Source organism: Sparus aurata, chromosome 14 (genome assembly GCF_900880675.1).
Source record: "Sparus aurata chromosome 14, fSpaAur1.1, whole genome shotgun sequence".
NCBI classification, from domain to species: domain Eukaryota; kingdom Metazoa; phylum Chordata; class Actinopteri; order Spariformes; family Sparidae; genus Sparus; species Sparus aurata.
In genome coordinates this window covers 5,050,638-5,073,418 of record NC_044200.1, presented here as the reverse complement: position 1 = coordinate 5,073,418, position 22,781 = coordinate 5,050,638, and the positions used below count along the sequence as shown (strand labels likewise).

Below are 22,781 nucleotides of genomic sequence, written 5' to 3'. Positions count from 1 at the left end.
CAGATTGCTGGATGGTTGTTTAAGCCAGTTTCCGTATGACACAGCACCATAAACAACAACTTTTCTGAAATTGGAATCATCATAAAAGAGAACATCCATTTGCACGACTGGTAAGAAATAATACATTACATTTTATGATTAGGAGTGCTACGGTATTTCCCTATAAAAATGCACATACAATTTGCCAACCTGTCACTCCTAGCATTGCACACAGAGAACTTAGCATTGTTAAAAAGGAGAGTCTTCTCAAGCATAGAAGCAAAACATTCAAACAAATCCAAGGCTGAGATTTAAGACCATTATCTGTGACGTCACGGACAAAGAATTTCTTGAACTGTAAGAAAGTAGCGGGCTGAATGTACAGACTCCCACAGTGTTCACAGGAGCTAAGTTTGAATCAATTCAAACTAGCTGTACTCACCCACGAAACATCTCAATACATGGCAGCCGTCGACACGTCCTACAGTCCTAAAGCGCCGTTTCTGGACGAGTTGGGAATGAGGAAAGAAAATCAACTATTCTTACAAATGGCACCTTTAAAAAAAACACTACCTGCTGAAAAACGTCACATCACCAAAAACAGGCCCCAATAATGGTAGTAATGGTCAGCTTTATTCAGACAGCAGTTAAAAACAATTTTGCTTTTCGAGCAAATAAATAAATAAATAAATAAATGACATATAAAAGTAAAACATAACATGGTTGCTTTTAAAAAATTCAAGAACAGGAATTCCCCAAATCCAGTGTGGCATATAATTATGTTATCATTATGAAGAGAAACGTTGGAAAAAAATACACCAAAATATGTATAATCATAAATAACAACAGATGTAAATTCTAATAAATGAGTATAATAAAAATAAATAAATATGTAATAATGGAATTACTTAAGTTGATCAAGTTTTATTGTGAAAAGCCCCCTATCAATTGTTTCCCCTGTATTCATGACATATTTGCTATGCCCCCTCATTTTTCAGCCAATCAAAACACATCAGAGTATGCAGAGCATTTGCTGGAAATAAACACATCAATCTAAAACTTCACAGTAAGAATAATAGAATTATAATTCGGTAAGACATTCTTACAATCAATTCTACTCTATTCTATGTCACAGTTACTTGGTTGAATAATCTGTGTTGTGCATTCATCCACACTAATTGTATTTCCTTGATGTATAATAAATAAATTGTTTAAATTCGAGCCACAGGTAAATTCTATTCCGTTCCCAAACTGACTGTCTACTATTTAAATGTCATGCAATTAAGTGAACACAAGTTTCATCAGAGGGTCAGTTATTCTGCAGCTCCTGAACTCTTAAGACACTGCACCAATGAAACCACACAAGCTGCACTAAGGACGCAGACTACTTCTCTGGCGCCTCCCAGTGGAGCACGACCAACAGTGCACTACTCTGAAATGCATCCAAAGGCATTACATTCCAAAATGCATTTCAAGAACACCTTCACAGATCTTCTATTTTTTGCAGGTTGGAAAAACAACAGTCACATGGAGAAGCCTATTGTAGATGTTCTGCAGCAATGCCAAAGCATCCGAATCTGAATAAAATGGGACATGACTTAAGTAAGTTAAACAACCAGTGTTTAGGGTTTCAGTGGTATGTAGCGGTGAGGCTGAAGTTCCAACAAACTGCATACCCCTGCACAGTTAGTGTTTGGCGTGTTCCCTCCGGGAGACTGGAGAAACACGCATAGCAACATGTTGTTTTTGTAGTAAGTCATGCAATGCATGTTTCGGAGAGATGGGACGTGGCGTTGCCCACTCCTCATTTGCTTGAAATTGAATTCTGGCATCTTTAAGCAAAATGTCGAGTTAAAATGAAGACAGATTCTGCAACTGCATGGCTCATTTCTCATTTAAAATGTCTTCGGAAACACGTTTTGCTTTTCAAATCCCAGAGCACATGTCCCATGGGTCCAATCAGGTGCAGCCAAGCGAGTGCTTGTGTGTTTCTCGGAAGGTGTTGCTTGTTCTGGTCAGCCGTGCATAGCTGGGAAGCCTTGCGTGGCCTCATAATGTCAGATGTCAGTAAGTCCTTTTATGAAAAGCCTATTCCGTGTTATTGAGGGAACAAATGATTAGGGGGCTTGCGTTTTTGCCATTGCAGTTGTGACAGGGACTGAAATATGGGTAGAGTTTCTCAGTGAAGTTACAGCCAGTGAAGGAGTAAATCAGAGCTGAGGCATCTATTTCATAAAAGGAGACCAGACCCTCCTCATAATCCACAAACACCCCCACCTTCTGAGGCCTCGACGTCAAAGAGAGGTGAACCGATGATCCAGCAGCTTCATACCCTGTTTCATTCGCCAAGCGCACGCACCAGAAGCCACTGGCAGGGGTCCATGTGATGTTGCCCGTTCTGCTGATAGACTCTCTGCCCACTCCTAAAATCCAGTTAGTCTTCCCTGTAACCTGGACTTCATAGTAAAACCTTCCGGAGGAGAAACTCTGCTTTCCTAGAACAGACGAACATGAAAATCTCTTTTGGCTGTCTGGGAGATTCTGTCTCACATCCCCATGACTGACTTGCCTCCCGTCATCAGACAGGATGAGATAGGGATTTGCTGTTTCGGGGTCAAGAGTCACATCCACGGCGTACTGCTGGACCCTCTTTAGCTCAGCGCGAACACACAGCCTCTCAATCTCTTTACTGAGCGTCTCCTCCAGCTGAGCCAGTGCTCTCCTTATAGGTCTTTCACATGATGACTGAACTCCAACCTCAGTCCAGTCCCTGGTGGGTGGAGCAGTGTTCAAGGACGGAAAGCTTTGGAGGAACTGGAGGTGGTCTCCACTGCGTGAGAGCTGCTCCAGCTCAGAGCTTCTCTTCGTCAGCTTCAGGATTTCCTCCTCCAGCTCTTTGATGAAGCCTTCAGCCTGTTCTTCTGTTGTTTTCTGCTCCTGTTGAATCGTGTCAATGCGCTCGTCCAGACTCCTCTGAACAGACTGGATCAGAGCGGTGAAGACCTGAACACTCTCTGCTGTCTCTCTATCCGCATCTTCCCTGCTGAGCTTCACTGACCGTTCCATCTGCTCAATCTTCAGTCGTCTCTCCCGGATCATCTGCTGAACTTCAGCCTCTTTCTGTCCCAGCTCAGCTTTCCTCCTGTCATGTTCTTCTTCCAGAGGAACAATGTGATGAAGCTTGTGATCCGACTCAGTACAGAACTGACACACACACACCTGGTCAGTTTTACAGAACATCTCCAGAGGTCTCTGGTGCTTCGTACACAGCCTGCCTTCCAGGTTCTCCACAGGATCGATCAGCTTGTGTCTTCTCAGACCTGCGATTCTGCGATGAGGCTCCAGGTGAGTCTCACAGTAGGAGGCCAAACACACCAGGCAGGACTTCAGGGCGCTCCGTCTGGTTTCGGTGCAGACGTCACACAGAACATCTCCCGTGTTGGCATATTGTTCCTCTGAGCTGCTGTTATTTTTATTTTGAACTGACAGCTTGAACTGAGAAACAATCTCAGATATGAAGGTGTTGACATACAGCGCTGGTCTCCTATCAAAACTTTTAAAACACATGGGACATTTACACTGGACATTACTGTCCCAGTGCTCTGTGATGCAGTTCCTGCAGAAGTTGTGTCCACATGGTACTGTGACTGGCTCGGTGAACACATCCAGGCAGATGGAGCACAGAAAGTGATCTTCAGAGAGGAGACTGCTGGCTGTGGCCATGTCTAAAAACAAAAGTGAAAGTGTGGAATAAGAAGGCTGAAAGAGAGAGAGAGAGAGAAAGAGAAAATGAAAATGTACGCAAGTCATGTCGAAATGGACATGGAATGTGGAAAGAGATGCAGGCAGTCCATCCACAGTCAACCCATTTAGTACCAGCACACGGAAACTAAATAACCTACTGTGTCTTGAAATGACTATATCTGCATGTCAGACCTGTTTGGCATCCGTACCTGTGTGAGTATTCCCTCTTCCCTGTTAATTCCTTTTGAACCATCACTTTCAAATACAGTGCAAAACAGTATATAATCAATTGTACTTACTGGTTGTACTCAGAAGGCTCTGTTGTTCTCAACCTGAAGGCCTGAAGATGTCTGTTGTTAAGACAGAACGATTCCTCTCGGCTGCAGCGGTGCTGTTGCTCTGACTTAGTTTCATTTTTGTTCACTCCAAACCATGTGACAGTGAAACACTCCTCCCTCCCCACCGTTGGTCAACCCCCTCATGCAGGTGAGCCGGCCATCTTCTGTTACCTCTTTGTGATTTGGAGGCGACAACAGACACTTTACCACAAGATAAGCCCCACAGGCGCACATTAGTGGGCTTGCCAAAACTGTGCATCTTTGATTCTGGGACACTTTGCGTGTTCTCCGGGTGGCACATAAAAGCAGTGATATGTAGTGTACAATAATGCTCTCCTCCACAAATGTATCAACACAGCAATTCTGTAATGTGTGTCTGACATTGTTTTTGCAGAAAAAGTAAAATTACTAAATTAAAATCTTTAAAATGGCACCCTTTCGCTCCCTTTTTCAATAGTTTCATTTATATTTTTATATTTTTAATTTCAGAAGTTTAACTGCTTGAGACAGGATGTCTCTTACATCACTGTCAAGTTCATTCTCAGTGCATTTATGCACAATATTGCTAAATATTGGACCAGGTTTGCCTCTGAACTTTTTGTGCTGTCACAAATCATGTTTGTAGGCCCACCTCTTAAAATCAGAGTTTCATTGAGCTCAGAGAAAATTTACATTGTCAGTTGTTGATGTGAAAACAAACTTCTCATGTCAAACTCTGCACGTAGATCATTCTACACCCTGACACTCAAACGTTCAGCTGCAAGATTAAGACTGGAGGGGGATTTTAAGTAAAAAAAAAAAAGAAAAAAGGAAAATAATAAAAAATGTAAGGTTTTTAAATCATAATCAAGCACACCACAATTAAATTGTTACTTTTACTCATGTAGTTATGTTATCGCAGTCACCTGAATAACTATCAGTAATATAGCCTTAGTAGCAACCAGTGGCGTGCGCAGACTTTTTGAATGGCAGGGGCGAAAAGAAGGGCACTTTAGCGCACGTTTTGGCTCCCAAGAGGACACTTTAGCATGTGTTTTGGCTCCCAAGAGGGCAGTTTATCATGTTTTAACCAGCCAAGGGGGCAGTTTAGTGTGTTTTGCCAACCAAGAGGGCACTTTGGCACGCTTTTTTGGCTCTCAGGAGGGCACTTTAGCGTGCGTTTTTCAACAATTGGGCCCCCCACTTGTGCACATCACTGGTAGCAACACAACACAGTTATGTGTTCTTTTTGCCTTTAAGATATATGAGCCATTTTGGAAATACAGATGTACCAGTAAAGAGGAGAAGAAAGTGAAAATGTGAGAATTTATTTCAGGTTAGCATAGGAATGCATTTTCTGATGACATAAATGATCACTGAGTTTTTCACTTTGAACACATTCCTACATGAACAATTCTAAAAGCCTAACAGTCACAGAAATCAGACGACAGATGCGTAACATTTTGAGTCTTTAACATAATAGAGAACACACTCCATTTCTGATACAATGTTAGAACATTGTTTCATTTTCAGTGTTAACTTCACTGTATGATTTCTCATCACACCCTTTCATTATCGTTCAGTCCTGAACTTTAAACGCTTGATATCTGCCTGTGGCTCAGACATAGTGCGTTCTGTAGACCTCAGCTGTCTCTCTCAGGTCGTACCAAGGAGAACTTTTTAGAGGGGTCTGGGATGAACCACCTCTCCCACAGATCCAAGTGAACAGCAGGGTAATTCCATGGTTTAAATGGGCCGTTCCAGTGCAGCAGGCGCGCCTCCTCGAGGAAGGTCTCTGAATAGCGGGCATCTGGACTCCAGCCTGGACAAACAGGGAGCCTTTTTGAAACTGATCCCACTGTAGAGCTATACTATTTGAGGTTTTTCTCAATGTTTCTAAGTAGCGGAGTTATTAATGCCGCTTGCCATTACTTTTAACATTTCTGACATTCTTCTGTATGTGAGTATGTGAGCTTACCCAGGTGTCTGACATGCCATAGTGGGTCCAGTGTTGTGTATTTGTCATGAAATACTATAAGCATGGGTGGGGTCGCCACACCTCCGGCCATGGCACTGCTGTATATGTTCTGCCTGCAGGTGGAGAGGAGGAAAAGGGTTTCCGAAGGTTATTACTGCTCCAACAGTTAGATGTATTTAAGTTACAGTCCACATACAAGAAATCTTATGATTAACATAAACAATTATTTATAATACAAATGGCAAATCTATAGTGAATTAAACTTAATATACAGTTATTTTACTGTTATCAAGCAATAAAAATACTTTATAACCTATTTATAAAGCAACTGTTTATTGGAAAGTTGCTATTGATGTCCATATTAATAAATACTGATTGGTTCATTTATAAACTTTACTTGGATGAGTTGCAGCTGATGTTTTTCATCTTAACAATTACACAATAAATGTTTTATGAACCATGTTATTGTTTTTTTAACAGTAAAATGACTGTATTATAAATGAACCATTGGTGGTTATTATTATTATTATTATTATTATTATTATTATTATGGTTATTGTAAAGTGTTAACCATGTGAATGCTCACATTTGAGATTCATATTCAAACTTTATTCCATTTATTCTATCTGTCCTTCTTAATCTTGCAGTATGGTTGATGTATGTATGTACATATTCGTAAATATTGTGTTACTTTTACCATTCTTGTGTCTGTTTTTATATTGTGTGTTATTGTGAGTTTTGTGATCTATCTATTTAAGTTATTTTTAGCATATAAATAAATATGATCAATCTAAGTCACAAGTCAGTCCTGTTAAAATGCAGAGAAATGCACAGATTTATTCAAAATGTTCTCCATGCATGGGTGAGAGTAGGGGGCCTGACCTCAGTACTTCTAAAATCCTTGCTACGGCCCTGTTCATGACTTGACAGTAAGTAGTTCTTGTTGTTGGTCTTCCCTTCCCCTCTTTTTTGTTTATCTACCAGGGAAACTGCCATGCTTATATGCTAATTATCATGCTGTTTGTACGAAATAAGCTTTCCCCTTTACCTTTGTTTGTGTGCATTGATATTATTTTACACACACACACCGACATATATACACATTGTGTCATGTGTTCAGCTCATGTTCAGTCTGTAGTACATTAAGTGTTGCTAATTCAGGGCTGCATGGTCATCACTGAGCTGTCCTGTCTGTATAAAGCCACCAGATGTCACTGTGCACTCCTTAGCCTGATGCCGAACTAGAGTATTATGGTGATCTGTGTATTTACGGTATTGAAAGAATGGTTTTACAGTATGTAGCTGTCAGGTTCTGTGTACATATATGGATATATGTTGACTTCACTTTGGGTATATTATTATCTCAGGAAACATTGTGTTCACATTATTTTCTTCTTTTATTCTTTCTTATATATAGTTTTACATCTCAAGTCACTTTTCGTCAAGTAAGCTGTTTTCATGTATTTCCTCTTTGTCTGCTTCTGTGTCCTGACCGACACTCAGTAGCGAGCTTCATTTATCCAAGTTAACTGTGCAGAGTGGACCAAACAGTGGAAAACACCCTCAATCCTCTTCTTTCATTGTAAATATCTTGGCTGTTAAAGAGGTGAAAGAAAGACCTTTGTTTGGTTGAAAAATCAACCCATATACACATATATTGTGGATGAGTAGGGGTGAGAGTAGGGGTGAGAGTCCCTTGGTCATGTGGCAACACCAGCCCTTCTCCCACTGTGGGGGAGCCCAAACGAAAACCCTACTGCACCATCTTCTTCCTCTGTGGTTCTTCCAGTCTGCTGATTCATGAATGATCAGCCCTCTCACCTCTCAGCTGACCTCACCTTGAAAATGGTTAGTTAAGTAGGTCTCCTTCCCTGCAGCACAAACCCTGAGAAAAAAAAAACCCCTCTTTAAGCTCTTCCCACACTGTCCTCACCCTTACTTAAGTCCTTCTGGTCTTCTGATCCATGTCTTGGGACCAACTGATGAAGTCGTTCATTATGGATTTCAAATTGAACAGAATGGAACCTTGATGCTATCTATTTAATATTGTACAAGACTGTTAAGGACTCCAAAATCCTTTGACCAGTACTAGCTGTTAAGGTAATTTTGGTTATAGTTATAGTTAATTATTAATCAGAGTTACAGACTGACAGTTGAGTACCTTTTTATGAGACTGATTTGGTGAATATTCCCTTTATCAAGGGTGGTGCCCCGAGGTGATCTAATGTAAATGGGATCTTATTATTTATATATATAATTAATCATTATACCTGATAATCATTGATTGTTATTTACAGCCAAATTGAACCCAAAACACCCTAATAATGTTTCATGAAGCACTACAGATTTCTGTCAATAGTTCTCCTTCTCTGCTGAGATCAGCCTGGAAAAAGTCCTGGCTCTTGGTCCTCAGTCTTCTGACTGACGTGGCCTCCTCCAGATCCTCCTCTCCCTGGAAGACGCTGAAGTTCTGGCCTGCTGACTGCAACTGAAAGTCTATTTTGTTGAAAAATCCCCTCATAGACTTTGTTAAAGCCCTTTAATAACCAACTTTATAGTGATACAAAACTCATGAAATGAATGACGCTTTTGTTTACATTTTTAAGTTCATTTACATTAAGATTAGCCTACAGGAGAAAAAAGGTTATCCATCCTACTGGATTTTCTTCCCACTTCGTTTTTATCAAGTCATCACTAAGGGACTAAAGGGCATATAACACAGGCCCCTATTTTGAAATATGATTCTGCAATGAGGAACTGAAACTTGCATATAGTTTGTTTTGTTTTCATATTGTTATCAATTACTCCATTGTTTTTGTACAAGACATGTCCCCAGAAAGCAATTTTCGAAGTGTTTAAAGTTATTCGCAGTCTGTTCACCCTGCTGAAATAAACCTTGAGCCTCGCGCAAAGTGCAACTGGTGGTTTTCCAGAAACTGCTGGCCATTGTGCGTACCTGAAATTCTCCTCCATCCATTTCTCCAGCTGTTTGGTGATCTTCTGTTTCTTCCATTCGTTCATATCGGCCACAAACACCCCAGGGTTGAAAGAGCAGTCTCGAGGGTGGATGCCGAGATCTCTCACTACCTGTTTCCTGTAGTCCAGGTAGCCCATATAGGTTGTCTATGGGTCAAAGAGCGCACACCCAAGTTGAGTGACGCAGTAAGGACACAGTACATGTGTGTGCAAATTAAAGGCAAAAAACAGAACAATCCCCATTCTTTTGTGCAGCAGATACATGACCGCCTTTCTTCCACATTTGGGTTTCAGACAGAAGCAAATTGTACTGCCTTCACACACTGGCAGGCTAATACATAAAGTGATATATGAAAATATATTTTAAAAATGTACCTGCATGCCGATGCTGCGCACCATCTCATGTGTGGAGGGCAGGTCGCAGTCAGTGGCGAAAGCCGCAGCGTTACCTGGCTTCAATTTGACATTAAACAGATCCTCAATGTTGCCTGAAAAGCATAGAAAGCCTTAAAATACATACACACACTCTACCTGTAACAGCACTATTGACCTCTGTATGGAATAGTATGGGTTTGATATGTGTATTTGTGTGCCCCCCCCCCCCCCCCCCCCCCAACTCCAACGTATATGTTGGTGACCTCTGCAACACTGTTCAACCTGAAGGATACATAGTTTGAAATATGAAGTCTTTTCACATGGATTCCCTCATCACATACGTACCCTGCACAATGACATCATCATCTAAGTATATCACCCTCTTGTGGCTGATGTCGAGCAGAGGTAGGTAAAAGCGCACAAAGTTGAGCTGCAAAACAAAAGTTGCGTTATTTCCACTCTTTGAAACGGTAACTCTAAATTTAGATTGAGGGGAAAAATTGAGAGCTGCATCTACGTATGCATGAGGTACTGTATGCATCGATACAGAAACAAAACCAAAGCTAGAACTCACTGGGTGTAACAGATCAGGTCGAGAAGAATCTGGCTTCACCTTTCCTTTGAGAACCATGGGGTTAAATTCCAGTATCCTATACATGATGCCTTTTAGTTTAGTCTTCTCTATATACTGCCTGGGGGAGATGCAAAGAAAGTGAGATTAGGTGTATAAACATGAATGTCATCATGGTAAGCTATGATCCTGTAATGGAAAAATTATAAATTCAGTGCATTGACAGAATAAGAAGAAACATCAACTGAAGGCCTACAATTGTCATTTACTGCATCTATAAAAGATAGGGGTGTGCATCTCTCCCTCAGACACATGGGCTATGATACAGGGACGGTTCAGTGCCATTCGATTCAATTTGATTCAATCCGATTTGGGTACGATGCGATATAATCCGATACAATTGTTTGTTTCACTTAGACATTCATTTTCTGTTGGAAATTACAATAAGCCTGTACTACAACAATAGTGGCATTGCTTACCTTTAAATAGATTTTTCGTAAGACCAGGGAAGACCATGGAGTCCTTTGTACTTTTTGAACTATTATGTATATCTTTATCTTAATCTGCTCATACCTCAGTGTATAAAAACATACCCTTTGTTTCATCTTGGATCTGAGCAACAACTATCCTGCTGCCTGGATCTCCACGAGCAGGGTCTCCCTGAGCTGGACGTCCCTGACTGTCTGTATCCTCTGCTTCCCAGTAATAATCAGTGTATAAAATCACACCTATCAGACACATGTTTACTGCTGTTAGCAAACTCAAAAGATGGAGTTGTGACTGTACTCAACTCTGTGTCTTTGTCCTGCCTATTCTTGCTAGTGCTAGGTTTACTAGCATCATCGCCGTCTGCCCAGGTTTCATCATGCCGCCTCACTAGGTGAACGCTAATTTATCGTGCTAACACTGTGCTTAAACACCGTTCCACAGAGCTTACAACCGGCCTGCTTTTTGTCTGACTTTGTGTCCTTTTCATAGCATCCAAATCTCCTCCAGACTTTTGATTATACATTTGATGGTGCATTGCAAGTCTTGTTGCCGTTGTTGGACATGTTGCTTTTGTTGGCAACACTTGGCTAACATTTCAATGGCGCATCTCGCGAGAGTCTGTTGCGGACGTTTGAACTTTTACGAGTTTGAAGACGCTGTGAGGAAGTAGCGGCGTAGCATCTTCATAACCATTTTTTTTTCATAGCGATTTTAAAGTTTGTAGACCCTGTACATTTAGATCGATCCAGAGGTCTGCACATCGGTGTAGTAGTATCTTTCACTTTAAAACCGACTGCTGATTCATATCGGTTCATTTTTACACCTCTAATAAAAGAGTAATCTTTACATCGGAAACAAGCTACAAACCTTGTCAGTTTCACAGCATCACGGAGAGTTACTATATAAAAGAACACACTGGCATCTGTGTTGCTATGGACGCTGTTGATGGTGGCCATGGTAGCACCCACGCGCTCCTCAGATGCGCAGATAATGACGGGGACGACATTATCCGCCTCTTGCACTCTCACTGCAGGAACTCGTGCTGCGCTGCCGGCGCTCCTCCAGTGATCTGAGAGGAATCAGAGGTTGAAGGTTGAAGATTGTTTTTGTGTCATGTTGGATGCAGGTTTGTTCACATGCACGTTCTCTGATTGGTTTTTCTACTCATTATTTTAGAGGTTTATAGCTGTCACATTTTCATTTAGATTTACATTTAGGGCATTTAGCAGACGCACATTTGTCACAAGAAAGAAAACACAACTTTTAATAACTGCATCTAAATTAAATAAGATGAAAATCACAAAAAGCTCATGACACCTACCATTTGCTATGAGATTTGTGAGAAAAAAGACTCACGTTACTGTTTCTCTTTTTATGAAATGTGTATAACATAATCTACAAACATTGAGTACTAATGGCACCAGGCAGATGAGTACAACAATCTGGACAACAATGAAGCTCTATGGCACAGAGTAATAACATATATGAGGCGTTTGGTAAAATACATTTACTTTTTCTTTTGGTCCTTGACAGTCGAAAGTAAGCAAAATAGAACACATTGCCAGACTTGTCCCCTAATATTTTGACACAGCTTAATTTGCTCTGTAAAGATGTGAATAGAATCTGTATGGATGTACCCGGGTGTTTGGGCCGAGTGGAAGCTCTGAGCAGTGTGCTGTGCAGGAGGAGGCACACCATCAGCACCAGCAGCACCAGGAGGACCCGGTTAACTGAAACAGAAAGGACCGAGTCAGTGTCAGTCAGTCAGTTAGTCAGTCAGTCAGTCAGCCATACAGTGTTTGTAGATGCACACAAAGTTGCTTAAATCCAATATCCAAAATCTAAATATATATATATTTATATATTCCTCGCAATCAATAACTGAAAAAAACTGTTCTGACTGTTTGATGCTAGGAAAGTGGCAAGGTCCGGCAAGAGGTAAAACCGTATGAAATTGTGTTGCTCTTTAAGGTCAGTTTGTTTAGTCAGGTTGTTCAGTCATGATAACAGTTTGTTCATTTAGTTTGTTCAGGCATAGAAAAATCAATGATGTCAATGAAGTCAATGATGATCTTTCTCTTCTGATTAAAATTTCTCCCCCAAAACTACGTAGTGCACCTTTACAGCAGCTACTAGAAATGTTCAGTTTGGCTGATTCTCGTGGCACCTGTGGAGAAAGCTGAATGAACACCACTGCCTTGTGTCTTAAATCCTTAACCAAGCTAGCGTCTACATCTGCTCTGGAGGGAAATGAAAGAAAGATGCAACATATTTTTAATACTATTGTCCTTTTTTTTTTTTTTTTTTAAACACAGCTGTTTGCAGGCTGCATCGCAATGAGGTCATGTATCTCCTTGCAGCTATATAAAATGATTAACAGTTATATGACAATGGTGAAACAAAGTTAACCTTGCCGTACCACCAGACTACAGAGCAGCACTTATTTGTCAAATATATCAATTCAGCACTGTGACACAATTTTTTTTTTTTTTCATTATATGACTTAACCAACCTGGATAAATCACAGTCTGAACCACTGACAGGCTTTAAGGATAACTATGAAAGCTATATAGCAATAGCCAGACTTCCTGCCGACGGCTGTTCTCAAATCTATCAAAACTGATTGATGAATTTTCTGCTGATCAACTCTATGATTATTTCAACACTGAACATCAGCATGAAGTTAATATTTGACTGTAATGTTTCCTTCACCATTTGTTTATCTCTAAAGTGTGACTCGTTCCAGCAGCTGCCTGTCAAGCAGACCAGAGAGAAGGAGAATCAAATACCCATATGCAACCAGTTACAAGCCACTGTTTAACATTTTCGGTGCATATTCAGGTGCCATAACTTATTATGCACAGCATGCTACCTGAGCAGCTGGATCAAAGGTTGCCTGAACCCAAATCTGCGACGTTGACTTAAGCTACCGCAGATGTTAGTTTTTTTAAGTCAAGCTGAGTTTTGGTAGGACAAATCTTTTGCATTCTGTTTGCATCGCTTTTCACACACTGGATGGAATAATGAAATGTAACTCCTTACAGCCTGTTATCTGGTTACCTCATCACACCCTCCCCCAGCCCACACATGCATTTGGCTGGATGCTTTCCAAGAGAGAAATTAGGGGGTTCCTTTATTGGCAACAGCTGCATGAGCTAATCCTCCCTGTTTACACCATGTGAAGCTGGTTCTATAAAGCTGACAGGAGTGTTAAACCACGAGTATAGCTGAGTCTGGAAGTGTTACTGCCCATCCGCAGGAGCAGAAGACACATGTAAATGTGTATCACTTGAGATCATTGAGCGTGGGACCACTTACTTTTTCTCAGGAGAGCCATATTTCATGTTTGCTTCCAGTGACATCTGCAAACGCACACACAAAGAAAGAGTAAAAGACAGCGCTCAAGTCACTGAGGAGAAGTTGATTTATATGATGAACGGAGGGTTGAATATTAACAGTGAAACCTGGCAACCCTGCCCTCACAGTCTCTGATAACAAGAAAGATGTCAGACCTCAGTTTATTTTGTGTAAATGTAGAGAAAAGGACAAAACCCTGACAAAATATGGCTAAGGGTAAACACTGCTAAGGAATGCGGTCTCTCCTGCAGCGATCGGTGTGCCAGCCGAGGACGTCATCGCTGTTGGATGTCTGAGGTAACCAAGTTTTACGAGACTTGTCCCTCTCAGCTCCGAGTTGTTCGGAGGAAACGGGCAGTAAATTGAGTGTCCATCATGAGCCCCTGGTGAAAAACAGTGGAAAATCTGAATATCTAGTGAACCCTTGAGATTAAATCTATAGCTTTTGGTAAATATCAATTTGAACAGATCCTATGTTGTGTTTTGAATATAAATGCAAGATCATTTAAGTTCTCAATAGAAGTCCGCAGTTCATACACCGATCAGCCAGAACGTTAGAACCGCCGACAGCTGAAGTGTATAACAATCATCATCTCATTCCAATGCAACACTCTGCTGGACGCAAACCTCCAGCTCAAACAGTGTCGCAGACCAGCGCTCCTTGATTGGCTGCCAGCAGGACAATGCACCCTGCCAAACTGCAAAAAACTGCTCAGGAATGGCCTGACGAGAGAGCTCCACTCACTGACCTGGCCTCCGAATTGCCCTGCTCCCAGTACAGTTGTGCATCCATGGGACGTCCCTCAACAAGTCTGATCCACAGAGACCCCACCTCACAGCCCACAGAACTCAAAGGATCTACCACCAACGCCTTAGCGCCAGAAACCACAGGACGACCCCAGAGGTCCTGTGTCCATGCCTTGATGGGCTAGAGCCAAGTCTGATACGCAATTGGGCCTCCATGGGTCGGACTCGGTCAGAGATGTCTCACGGATGCTCGATCAGGTTGGGATCTGGGGAGGCTGGAGGCCAGGTCGACACCTGAAGCTCTTTGTCGTGTTCACATACTGACACATAGTCTTACATGCATGTATTTTCTCATGTGCAAAAACACACTCTTCTCTCACATTTTTATATTTTGAGATACATACACATGTGACATATGACCTGACCTGGAGCACGCTCACTGAGGCCTGAAGCCAGGAGACACTGAGTGACACATGTGGCTGTATTCTGTCCAGAATCTTCCACCACTTCCTTCCTTCCTGGTGCCAGGGCTTCATCGAAAGAAACTATTTGCCTCACAGCCATCGAAGCATTTATAAAGAAAAGCTACGCAACGAATGAAAAAATGCACATCTCACAGCTTCACAAGCCTTCTCCAAATGTATCCCCATTTCTATCACCTCCTCTTAGAATCAATAATGATCAGTGAGTTTCATCGACCTCATCATCGGTGTGTTCAGTGCTGAAACCTCGGCAGGAAGCAGCGCACTTTAAGTTGCTCATCACTTTGAGTGTCACGCCCACAGTAGCCTTTTGTGCTTTTTTTTTATCTCTCACCCCGTCCGCAGAAACCTGCAGCCGCTAACTAAACTTCAGCAGCTGAAATGAAACAGGACAAGCAGTTTGTGTCGCGCATGTGTTTCAGGTCTGTTTGTCGCTGCTTAGAGCAGCCCAGAACATCTGGAAGTGTTTAGCTTCAGATACACTCCTTCCAGAATGCAGAACATATTGTCTCTGGCCTGCACTCGAGCAATCGGTAATGCACTCAACTCACAGTGACAATGTATTGATTGGGATATGTCGTGCAATCTCAGGTCATTATTTTTACATTGTCAGTGTTTTGGCAGGATTATACTCCCAGATATGAACTCTCAGTGATTTTATAGTAGAGTATTTGTCAAATGAATTACAATAAATATCAGTCCGGAAAGGTTCTCTGTCTGTGTTGCATTATTTTGCTTGAATGGCTTCTTCGAGACATCAGAGAATTACTTATGTAGCGCTACCCAACCGCTGTAAAACCTTTTTTTTCCTAGTTCCTAAGGCTTTGCATGTAACTGTGTGTGAGTGTGGTGAATGGGGGTTGGGGGTCCAAACCAGACCGCATAAGTCATCACGCTGCAAAAAATCTCCAGCCCGTGTTGAGCAGTTTGCTCGTTCAGGATTAAAATTCACTCACGAGAGCTGGGGTCTGTCACATTTCACCAATGTGCAATGGAGTTAATCTACTTTGGGGCATTTTCTAAGGAAGAAATGTTTGAAACAAGGTAAAAGGAGAGTATTGGATGCTATATACAAAACCCCCCTAAAAAGCACAACAATCCTCAATAAAATAAAAATACTGAATGGCACTGAAACGCCATAAAACATGCATGATGAGTTTGGAGAGTTTCCACTTGATTTCTTGTGCTGTGATGTGTTCTTTACAGATAAGACATTTCTTTCAGTGTAGCAGGACAAAAAGTTCTCCTGGCTTACACTCCAACTGGCTGGCATAAACAGCCCCAAAACACAGGAAACATGTTTCAAAACACACATAAGACACATACATAGAGAATGGCATGTTGGTATGCATGAACTCAGTGGATATACACTTTAGAGGACAGTGGTAAAGTAAGGAGGCGTGTCCCTGTTGGTTTGTTATGCAGCCTCAATTATCAGTCATTTCAATGATAGTACAATTTTAAGCACATTCTGAAAGTCACAGATGTACTCACCAGAGAATGGGACTTGTGACTGTGGTCAGCCTCAGTCCTGGTCTTCATGGTCCATGTTTGTTAAAACCTCTGAGGACCGAGACTCACCCTTCACCAACAATCCCACTTTTTCTCCTCTCCCACCTTTTTTTTTTTTTCTCTTTCTTCTCCTTCCTCCCTCCAGATGTGACTCATCTTGTTCACTGATTCCTCGCTGTCATCTGGCCAGAAACCGGACCAGAACGTCCCACTTCACGGCATCATAATTTTCGTGATATGAAAAAAAAAAAAAAAGTAATTAAAGCAGTGTCCGTTTAGACTTATTCTTTCGAACACAGTGTGAGAAAGCAATTGACAGTCATTGGAAATTACACTGACGCTGCACTAGTTTAACCAGTGCTTGTACAGAAAAAACATATGTACTTGGTATGTACATAAAGTACTATTTATAATACAGTTAATGCTTAATCCTTAAAGAAATGTCAGATTTTAAACGGCGTTGAGGAGTTTATAACGAGCCGAAGCGCACGCCGACAAAAAACTACATTTCCCATAATGACCATAGTGTCTCGCTCCGCTGAAAAGGACGACTATCCCTTCGTCATGTTTGTTAGCAGTCTTAAGTTATGCCTGTCGATATTAATGATATCGTTTTATTAAAATTGGTGCAACTTATATTCAGTAACATGTTCACAACCGTAGTGTAAGCTGTTTTTATATGTGTGGCTTAAAAAGACAAGTCCGTCTTATTTAACCAACAAATGTGAAAAAAAAGAAAGCTTACGGTAATGTGGTCTTAAGGTTTGTTAAAACTACCGTGTTCCTCGTTTACAGGTTTTTTAACATGTTAATGAATAAGTTGTATAATTTATTCATGGTTGGGTTTTTATTACAATCTCAAACTAACCTTTCTGGTCGTACAACCCTTTTTTTATATGCGCATTTTCAATTTACATTATATCCATAATTTATTAACATGTTGTGTTTGCATTTTGTGTTGTTTTAAGCATGGACAGTGTGACAGTGTAAGGTCATGGTTGGCCAACTAATTTTCTGCTCCTCCACGAAAACAAACCTGGTGAACATTTCTCTCCATCATGTCCTGAAGCGTCTTAGCTGAACTAACGTTACTTTCTCACTTTCTGACCGGTTAAAGTAAGTGACCGTGCTCGTGTTACGTTAGCCGCCTTCACCTCCACACAGCATGGACGAAAACAGTTTGAAACTGCTGGTGAAGCTCGTTCAGGAGGGACAGCTGAGCTCTCTGCAGGAACAGATAACGTCAGGGGGCTCGGCGGCGGCTCAGACCGTCAGTAGCAAACACTTCGGCCGGTCAGGAGACACCCTGCTGCACTACGCTGCCAGACACGGACACCTGGATGTTGTGGAGTATCTCTTACAGCGGGTCGGCATGGACGTGGAGGTGTACAACAACGACTACAAGAGGCCGCTGCACGAAGCTGCGTCCATGAGCCACCAGGATTGTGTTAGCTACCTGCTCCGGGAAGGAGCGAAGGTGGACAGTTTGAAGAAGGCTGACTGGTAAGGATGACAGTATTTACTTGGTCACATAAAATTAAACATTGGCTACGTAGCGCCCTCTGTCGGCTATAAAGACTAACCCTGCGCAGTAGAGAGGCAGCTCCCTTCGATAGCTCAGTTGGTAGAGCGGAGGACTGTAGTGGTATGACGCCGAAATCCTTAGGTCGCTGGTTCAAATCCGGCTCGAAGGAGACATCTTTTTTTTTTTCTCCCATTAAAGAGTAGAGCGGCTATGTTATTTTTTTTGCTAAATTCCTATTCAAGAGGTCAAACATGACAAAGGAAACGGAAATAAAACAAAGACAAGTAGAAACAAGCGTATCAATATTAGCCCAGTTTTCGCCTCCGTAAAGAGTATTCCATGCACTGCGTGATAAAGAAAGGTTTATAAGCAGTTCCTCAAGTTGTAACTATTTCCCTGTCCAGACAAAGTGATCGTTGCCAATGCCTCAACACAATGCACTCACGTAGATTTAGATAAAACGTTTTAATAGCAGAGATGTATATCAATATTATTGTTCCTTTCCATTTTTTTGTTTTTTTGATGTGTAATAACACATTTACATTCTTGCCAGTTCGAGCTTTTCACATCAAGGACACAAACTAGGTCTAATCACGTGTTATTAGAGCTAATGCACAATTTGTTTATTTCATAGTTTGAAAAACATGAAGGTGAGGGTTTGAAAATGTTATACACCACATCAAAATTCCAGACAGTTTACTTTTTCTTGTATAGTGTCTAATTATATACTTTTTTTCTACTACTTATACATTTGATCGTAAATTCTCTATTCTTCTCTGTGTGTCTATCTCATGTATTTACTATATTTAAAAAATCTCACTGTGTGGTAGCTTTTAATGTGACAGCCAACTTTGGAAGATTTCACTTGCTTTTCCCGCTCAGGACTCCTCTGATGATGGCCTGCACTCGGAGAAACCTTGCCGTGATCCAGGAGCTGCTGTGCCACGGCGCAGACCCGGCACTGAGAAACAAGGACGGCTGGAACTCCTTTCACATCGCCAGCAGGGAGGGCGATCCTCTGGTCATACAGCACCTGCTTCTCACAGTGCCGGATGTCTGGAGGACGGAGAGCAAAACGTGCAGGACTCCGCTGCACACTGCAGGTAAGGCGTCCTCAGATCCTCAGTTCCAGCATATAGATATGTGACGTGATGACTGAGTGGCTTACACAAAACATGTCCTAACTCTCTCATCTCCACGTGTGTGTGGTAGTCTGTAGTGGTCGAATGTCTAAGTGTGTTTGGTGATCTCTGAAGGAGTGAGGAACCTTGTGCACTCATTGTCAGATTATAACTAATACTCTCTCTGTTCGTTATTCAGCGATGCATGGCTGTGAAGAGGTGGTTAGGATCTTGCTGGAGAGGTAGGTTGAAAAACAAACGATATGGAATAATACGGAGGTGTGATTCCTCACTGGCGTTTCATTTCAACTCCATTACGATTCACCACTCAGTTTACAAATCACCTGACTGAATGCGCAAACATTCTTCGTGCATCTCGATGTTTCTCGAGTTGGAACCCTCTGAAAGTTTTCCACACGCGCAGGGCTACTTTTTCATTAAATAATACAAGCAGTCAGGATAAATCTAAATTCCCTTTTTTTCTCCACACAATCTTTAAACATCAGACTAACACAATCTACAATATGTGTACATTTCAGCATGATGATGATTTACAATTCCAAATAACTTTGCCTGACCATTCACCTTTGCTGGCCTTCTTCCAGATGTGGCTACACCCCAGACAGCACTGACAGCTGTGGAGTAACTCCTTTCATGGATGCCGTCAGGAACGGACACATTTCTGTCGCCAGGCTGCTTCTAGAGAAGCACCAGGTAAAAATTGGCATTTTATTCAGCCATGTTCAAGCTTATGTTGAAATTGGGATATGTGATCTGTCACGACATGAGTTTTGTGCTCTGTAGGCGTCTCCAACGGCAGCTGACATACTCGGCACTCAGCCGGTACACCAGGCTGCTGTCACCGGCCAGGAGGAGGCACTGTGCTTCTTGGTGCGGGACCTTAATGTAGATGTGAACCAGAGGGCGACTGGTATCCAGCTCACTGCCCTGCATTACGCTGCGAAGGTGAGGGGTTTGATTCCCAACGTGTGGTACTTATCCTACAAGGGGGTACTGCTGCATTTGCTTGGGGATATGTGGAAAGATTGTGGAGTAGCTTAATCAATTTGAGACCTGAAACCACGTGTTAAAGAATGCATGAATACTAGTTAGAGAAGGGTTGAAAAACAGTAGAAGTGATAACAAAATCATTGAAATACTTAGCGTAAGGTCCTGGTTAAACAGAAGTTAGCTTAAAGTAATGGATAAAGTGTTGAATAGATATAAGTAATGGATAAAAACAAGAGAAATATGATCACACAGTTGAAGGACAACAAGCCTTAGAGCATTAAAATGCAGGACAGTGATGTACAGAAGCCTCGAGAGGCAAGTGAGAAAAGAAATTCTGTTGATCCACATTTTAAGTCTGATCAAAATAGCTTTCTCTTCTTAGTTTATGATTCAAGAGCAGCGGAATGAAATGGAATTACAAGGTTATCCTTCCAAGTTTCTCATTTTTTTTTATCTGTTAAAACATTTTGCCAGGATAATTTCTCTAGACTTCTTTTTTTATGAATCTTTTTCTGATATGAGTACATCATCAAACAGTTTAACAAATACATTAAGGGAATGTTTTTCAGCTGTTAATAACTCATATACACCGGAGAGAAAACACTTGCTGGCCAAATCATTGTTAGTTTACTATAAATGCACTTTAAGTAAAGTCTGTTTGTATATCCCAAAATCTGTCTCAGAGCAATAGTAAAATTACATTATGAAAATAAAACCTACCAGAGTGTCATAATAAACTCTCTTTACTCAATTCAATCTGTGTTTTTCAGGAGGGCCACACGTCCACTATAAAGACCCTGCTGGAGCTGGGGGCAGATCTCCATGTTCGGGACAAAAAGGGAAGAAGTGGTAAGCTACTTCAGCTCGAGAAATGTTTTTGTTTCTAGCAAACTCAAAGCCTCTGAAAAGTCTTAAGAAAAGTATTCATCTACAACATTAAAATTCAGGGCTAAAAAAGTATAACTAAAAGTAAAGCTATGAAACAGTGGTATAAAGTATTATTTATTAATAGTTCAACGGTCAATAATCAGTTAATCTGCTTCATCAGGACTGTGTGGGTGTAAATTGATCAGATTTCTTCAATGGTGTTGGAAACAGAAGCAGACATCCCTGCAACTGTCATCACACTTTGACTCAAATGTTGCAAAATCCTGATCCTGTTAACGCAAACAAAATGTTCGTGTAGCACCATATGATCATAGAGACAAGATGATCGAGAAATCGCGATACATGTCTTTTCAAAGGTGAGGTGGTGGAAAGTTGCAGAGCTTTGATACTCTGTTGAGATGATGCAGCCCAATCCCAAGAATGAGTGTTGTAAACATGTGTTTCTGCAAACAATGGATATGTTGAAACTTTACATTTCTTTATGCTGAAACTTCATGTTTCTTTTGGTTCAAATTTCAATTTGAAGTTGCGACAACGTTGTGCTAATGACATAGAAAAGAGCTATGAAACATTCATCCAGGTAGGAATTTCAAGTTGGAAACAAACATCATGAAAGCAGTCAAAAATGACCTTTAACCTTTTCATCACTTTACTCTATGTAGTGTTGTAAAGCATGATGCAATAACAACCCTGTAGCTGCCATATTTAATTTTCATTTGGTTGATTCATGCTTGATAAATCTGAGCTGAGTAGATAAAGACAGAATTTTTATTTTTGTATATACTAGCACGGGGCCTTACCTACCCCCTCTTACTGTCTCCTCCCAGCTCTTCATATGGCCTGCATGGGACAGCACGCAAATACGGCCAGCACGCTCCTGCAGCTCGGACTCAAAGACTCAGAGGACGCGTCTGGCACGACGGCACGGCAGCTGGCCAGGAGACCAGACGTGGTGCGAGTGTTTGAATGTGACGCGAGATGAAGGACGCTGTAGCAACGCAGAGCAAAGAGACGCAGTTGGTTCTGTATAATATAATATTCAAGTAAAGGAATTAAATTGAAACTATTTATGTGTTGGAAGTAAAGCAGTTTTGGTTGTGTGAACTACAATAAAAATCCTTTCTTGTATTGTTTTGTGTATTCCCGAGTGAGTCTAAATCTAAGTCTAGTCTAAATCTTGCTTTGTTATAGTTACTACAGGCCTAACTTTGGTCTCGGTGACCTGAGACTCTCCAATAACCTGAAAAATGACACGCCAAAAATAACAAATAAAACCCATAATGCTGTGTTTGCACTCTTCTGCACGCCTTGTCTTCGCCTTGTTTGGCGAATGCTATGCCCGAGGCTAAGACATGAACGGGCATGCTAAAGATAAGCTTCTCTTGCCTGAATGATGGTGTCTGATTGTATTCTGATATCACTGCCACTCTCTAGCCTGCCATCTCAGACTTGCTGGGGAGCCATTAGAAAACAAAACCTGAGCTTTAAAACATCAGCAGCCTCTGACAGCTCCATAGTGTACTGGCTGGCTGGTGTTTATTCCTTGGCGTGAAAGTACTGTATATGAGTGAGTGCAGCTTAATCAGGGTTTGTACACATTTTTCAAGGTCAAATTCAAGCACTTTTCAAGCACTTTTAAGGGTCATTTTCAAGATTTTCCAGCACCTTTTTGCTGGGGTAAAATACATATCTACAGGAATATATATACT

General features: G+C 41.4%; 3 protein-coding genes and 1 non-coding gene across 4 annotated transcripts; 2 read left to right on the top strand and 2 right to left on the bottom strand.

Moving 5' to 3' along the window:
• Positions 1–590: 590 nt before the first annotated feature.
• Positions 591–4,112, bottom strand: LOC115595259 (E3 ubiquitin-protein ligase TRIM21-like). Its single transcript, XM_030439466.1, has 2 exons — positions 4,023–4,112; positions 591–3,704 (listed from the first exon to the last, which is right to left on the bottom strand). The coding sequence occupies exon 2, from the start codon at positions 3,700–3,702 to the stop codon at positions 2,068–2,070; it is 1,635 nt and encodes a 544-aa protein (XP_030295326.1). The 5' UTR covers positions 3,703–3,704; positions 4,023–4,112; the 3' UTR covers positions 591–2,067.
• A 1,235-nt stretch (positions 4,113–5,347) lies between these two features.
• On the bottom strand, positions 5,348–16,639 carry glt8d2 (glycosyltransferase 8 domain containing 2). The gene is made up of 10 exons (XM_030439302.1): positions 16,510–16,639; positions 13,748–13,791; positions 12,067–12,159; positions 11,297–11,498; positions 9,944–10,061; positions 9,715–9,799; positions 9,370–9,482; positions 8,975–9,141; positions 6,019–6,131; positions 5,348–5,862 (listed from the first exon to the last, which is right to left on the bottom strand). The coding sequence occupies exons 2-10, from the start codon at positions 13,764–13,766 to the stop codon at positions 5,684–5,686; spliced, it is 1,089 nt and encodes a 362-aa protein (XP_030295162.1). The 5' UTR covers positions 13,767–13,791; positions 16,510–16,639; the 3' UTR covers positions 5,348–5,683.
• Positions 16,640–17,310: 671 nt separating this feature from the next.
• On the top strand, positions 17,311–22,205 carry ankrd16 (ankyrin repeat domain 16). Its single transcript, XM_030439301.1, has 7 exons — positions 17,311–18,030; positions 18,935–19,155; positions 19,373–19,415; positions 19,779–19,887; positions 19,978–20,139; positions 20,955–21,033; positions 21,900–22,205. The coding sequence occupies exons 1-7, from the start codon at positions 17,693–17,695 to the stop codon at positions 22,052–22,054; spliced, it is 1,107 nt and encodes a 368-aa protein (XP_030295161.1). The 5' UTR covers positions 17,311–17,692; the 3' UTR covers positions 22,055–22,205.
• On the top strand, positions 18,134–18,221 carry trnay-gua (transfer RNA tyrosine (anticodon GUA)). Its single transcript is given in 2 exon segments — positions 18,134–18,170; positions 18,186–18,221. It is a non-coding gene; the product is annotated as a tRNA-Tyr (tRNA).
• Positions 22,206–22,781: the final 576 nt, after the last annotated feature.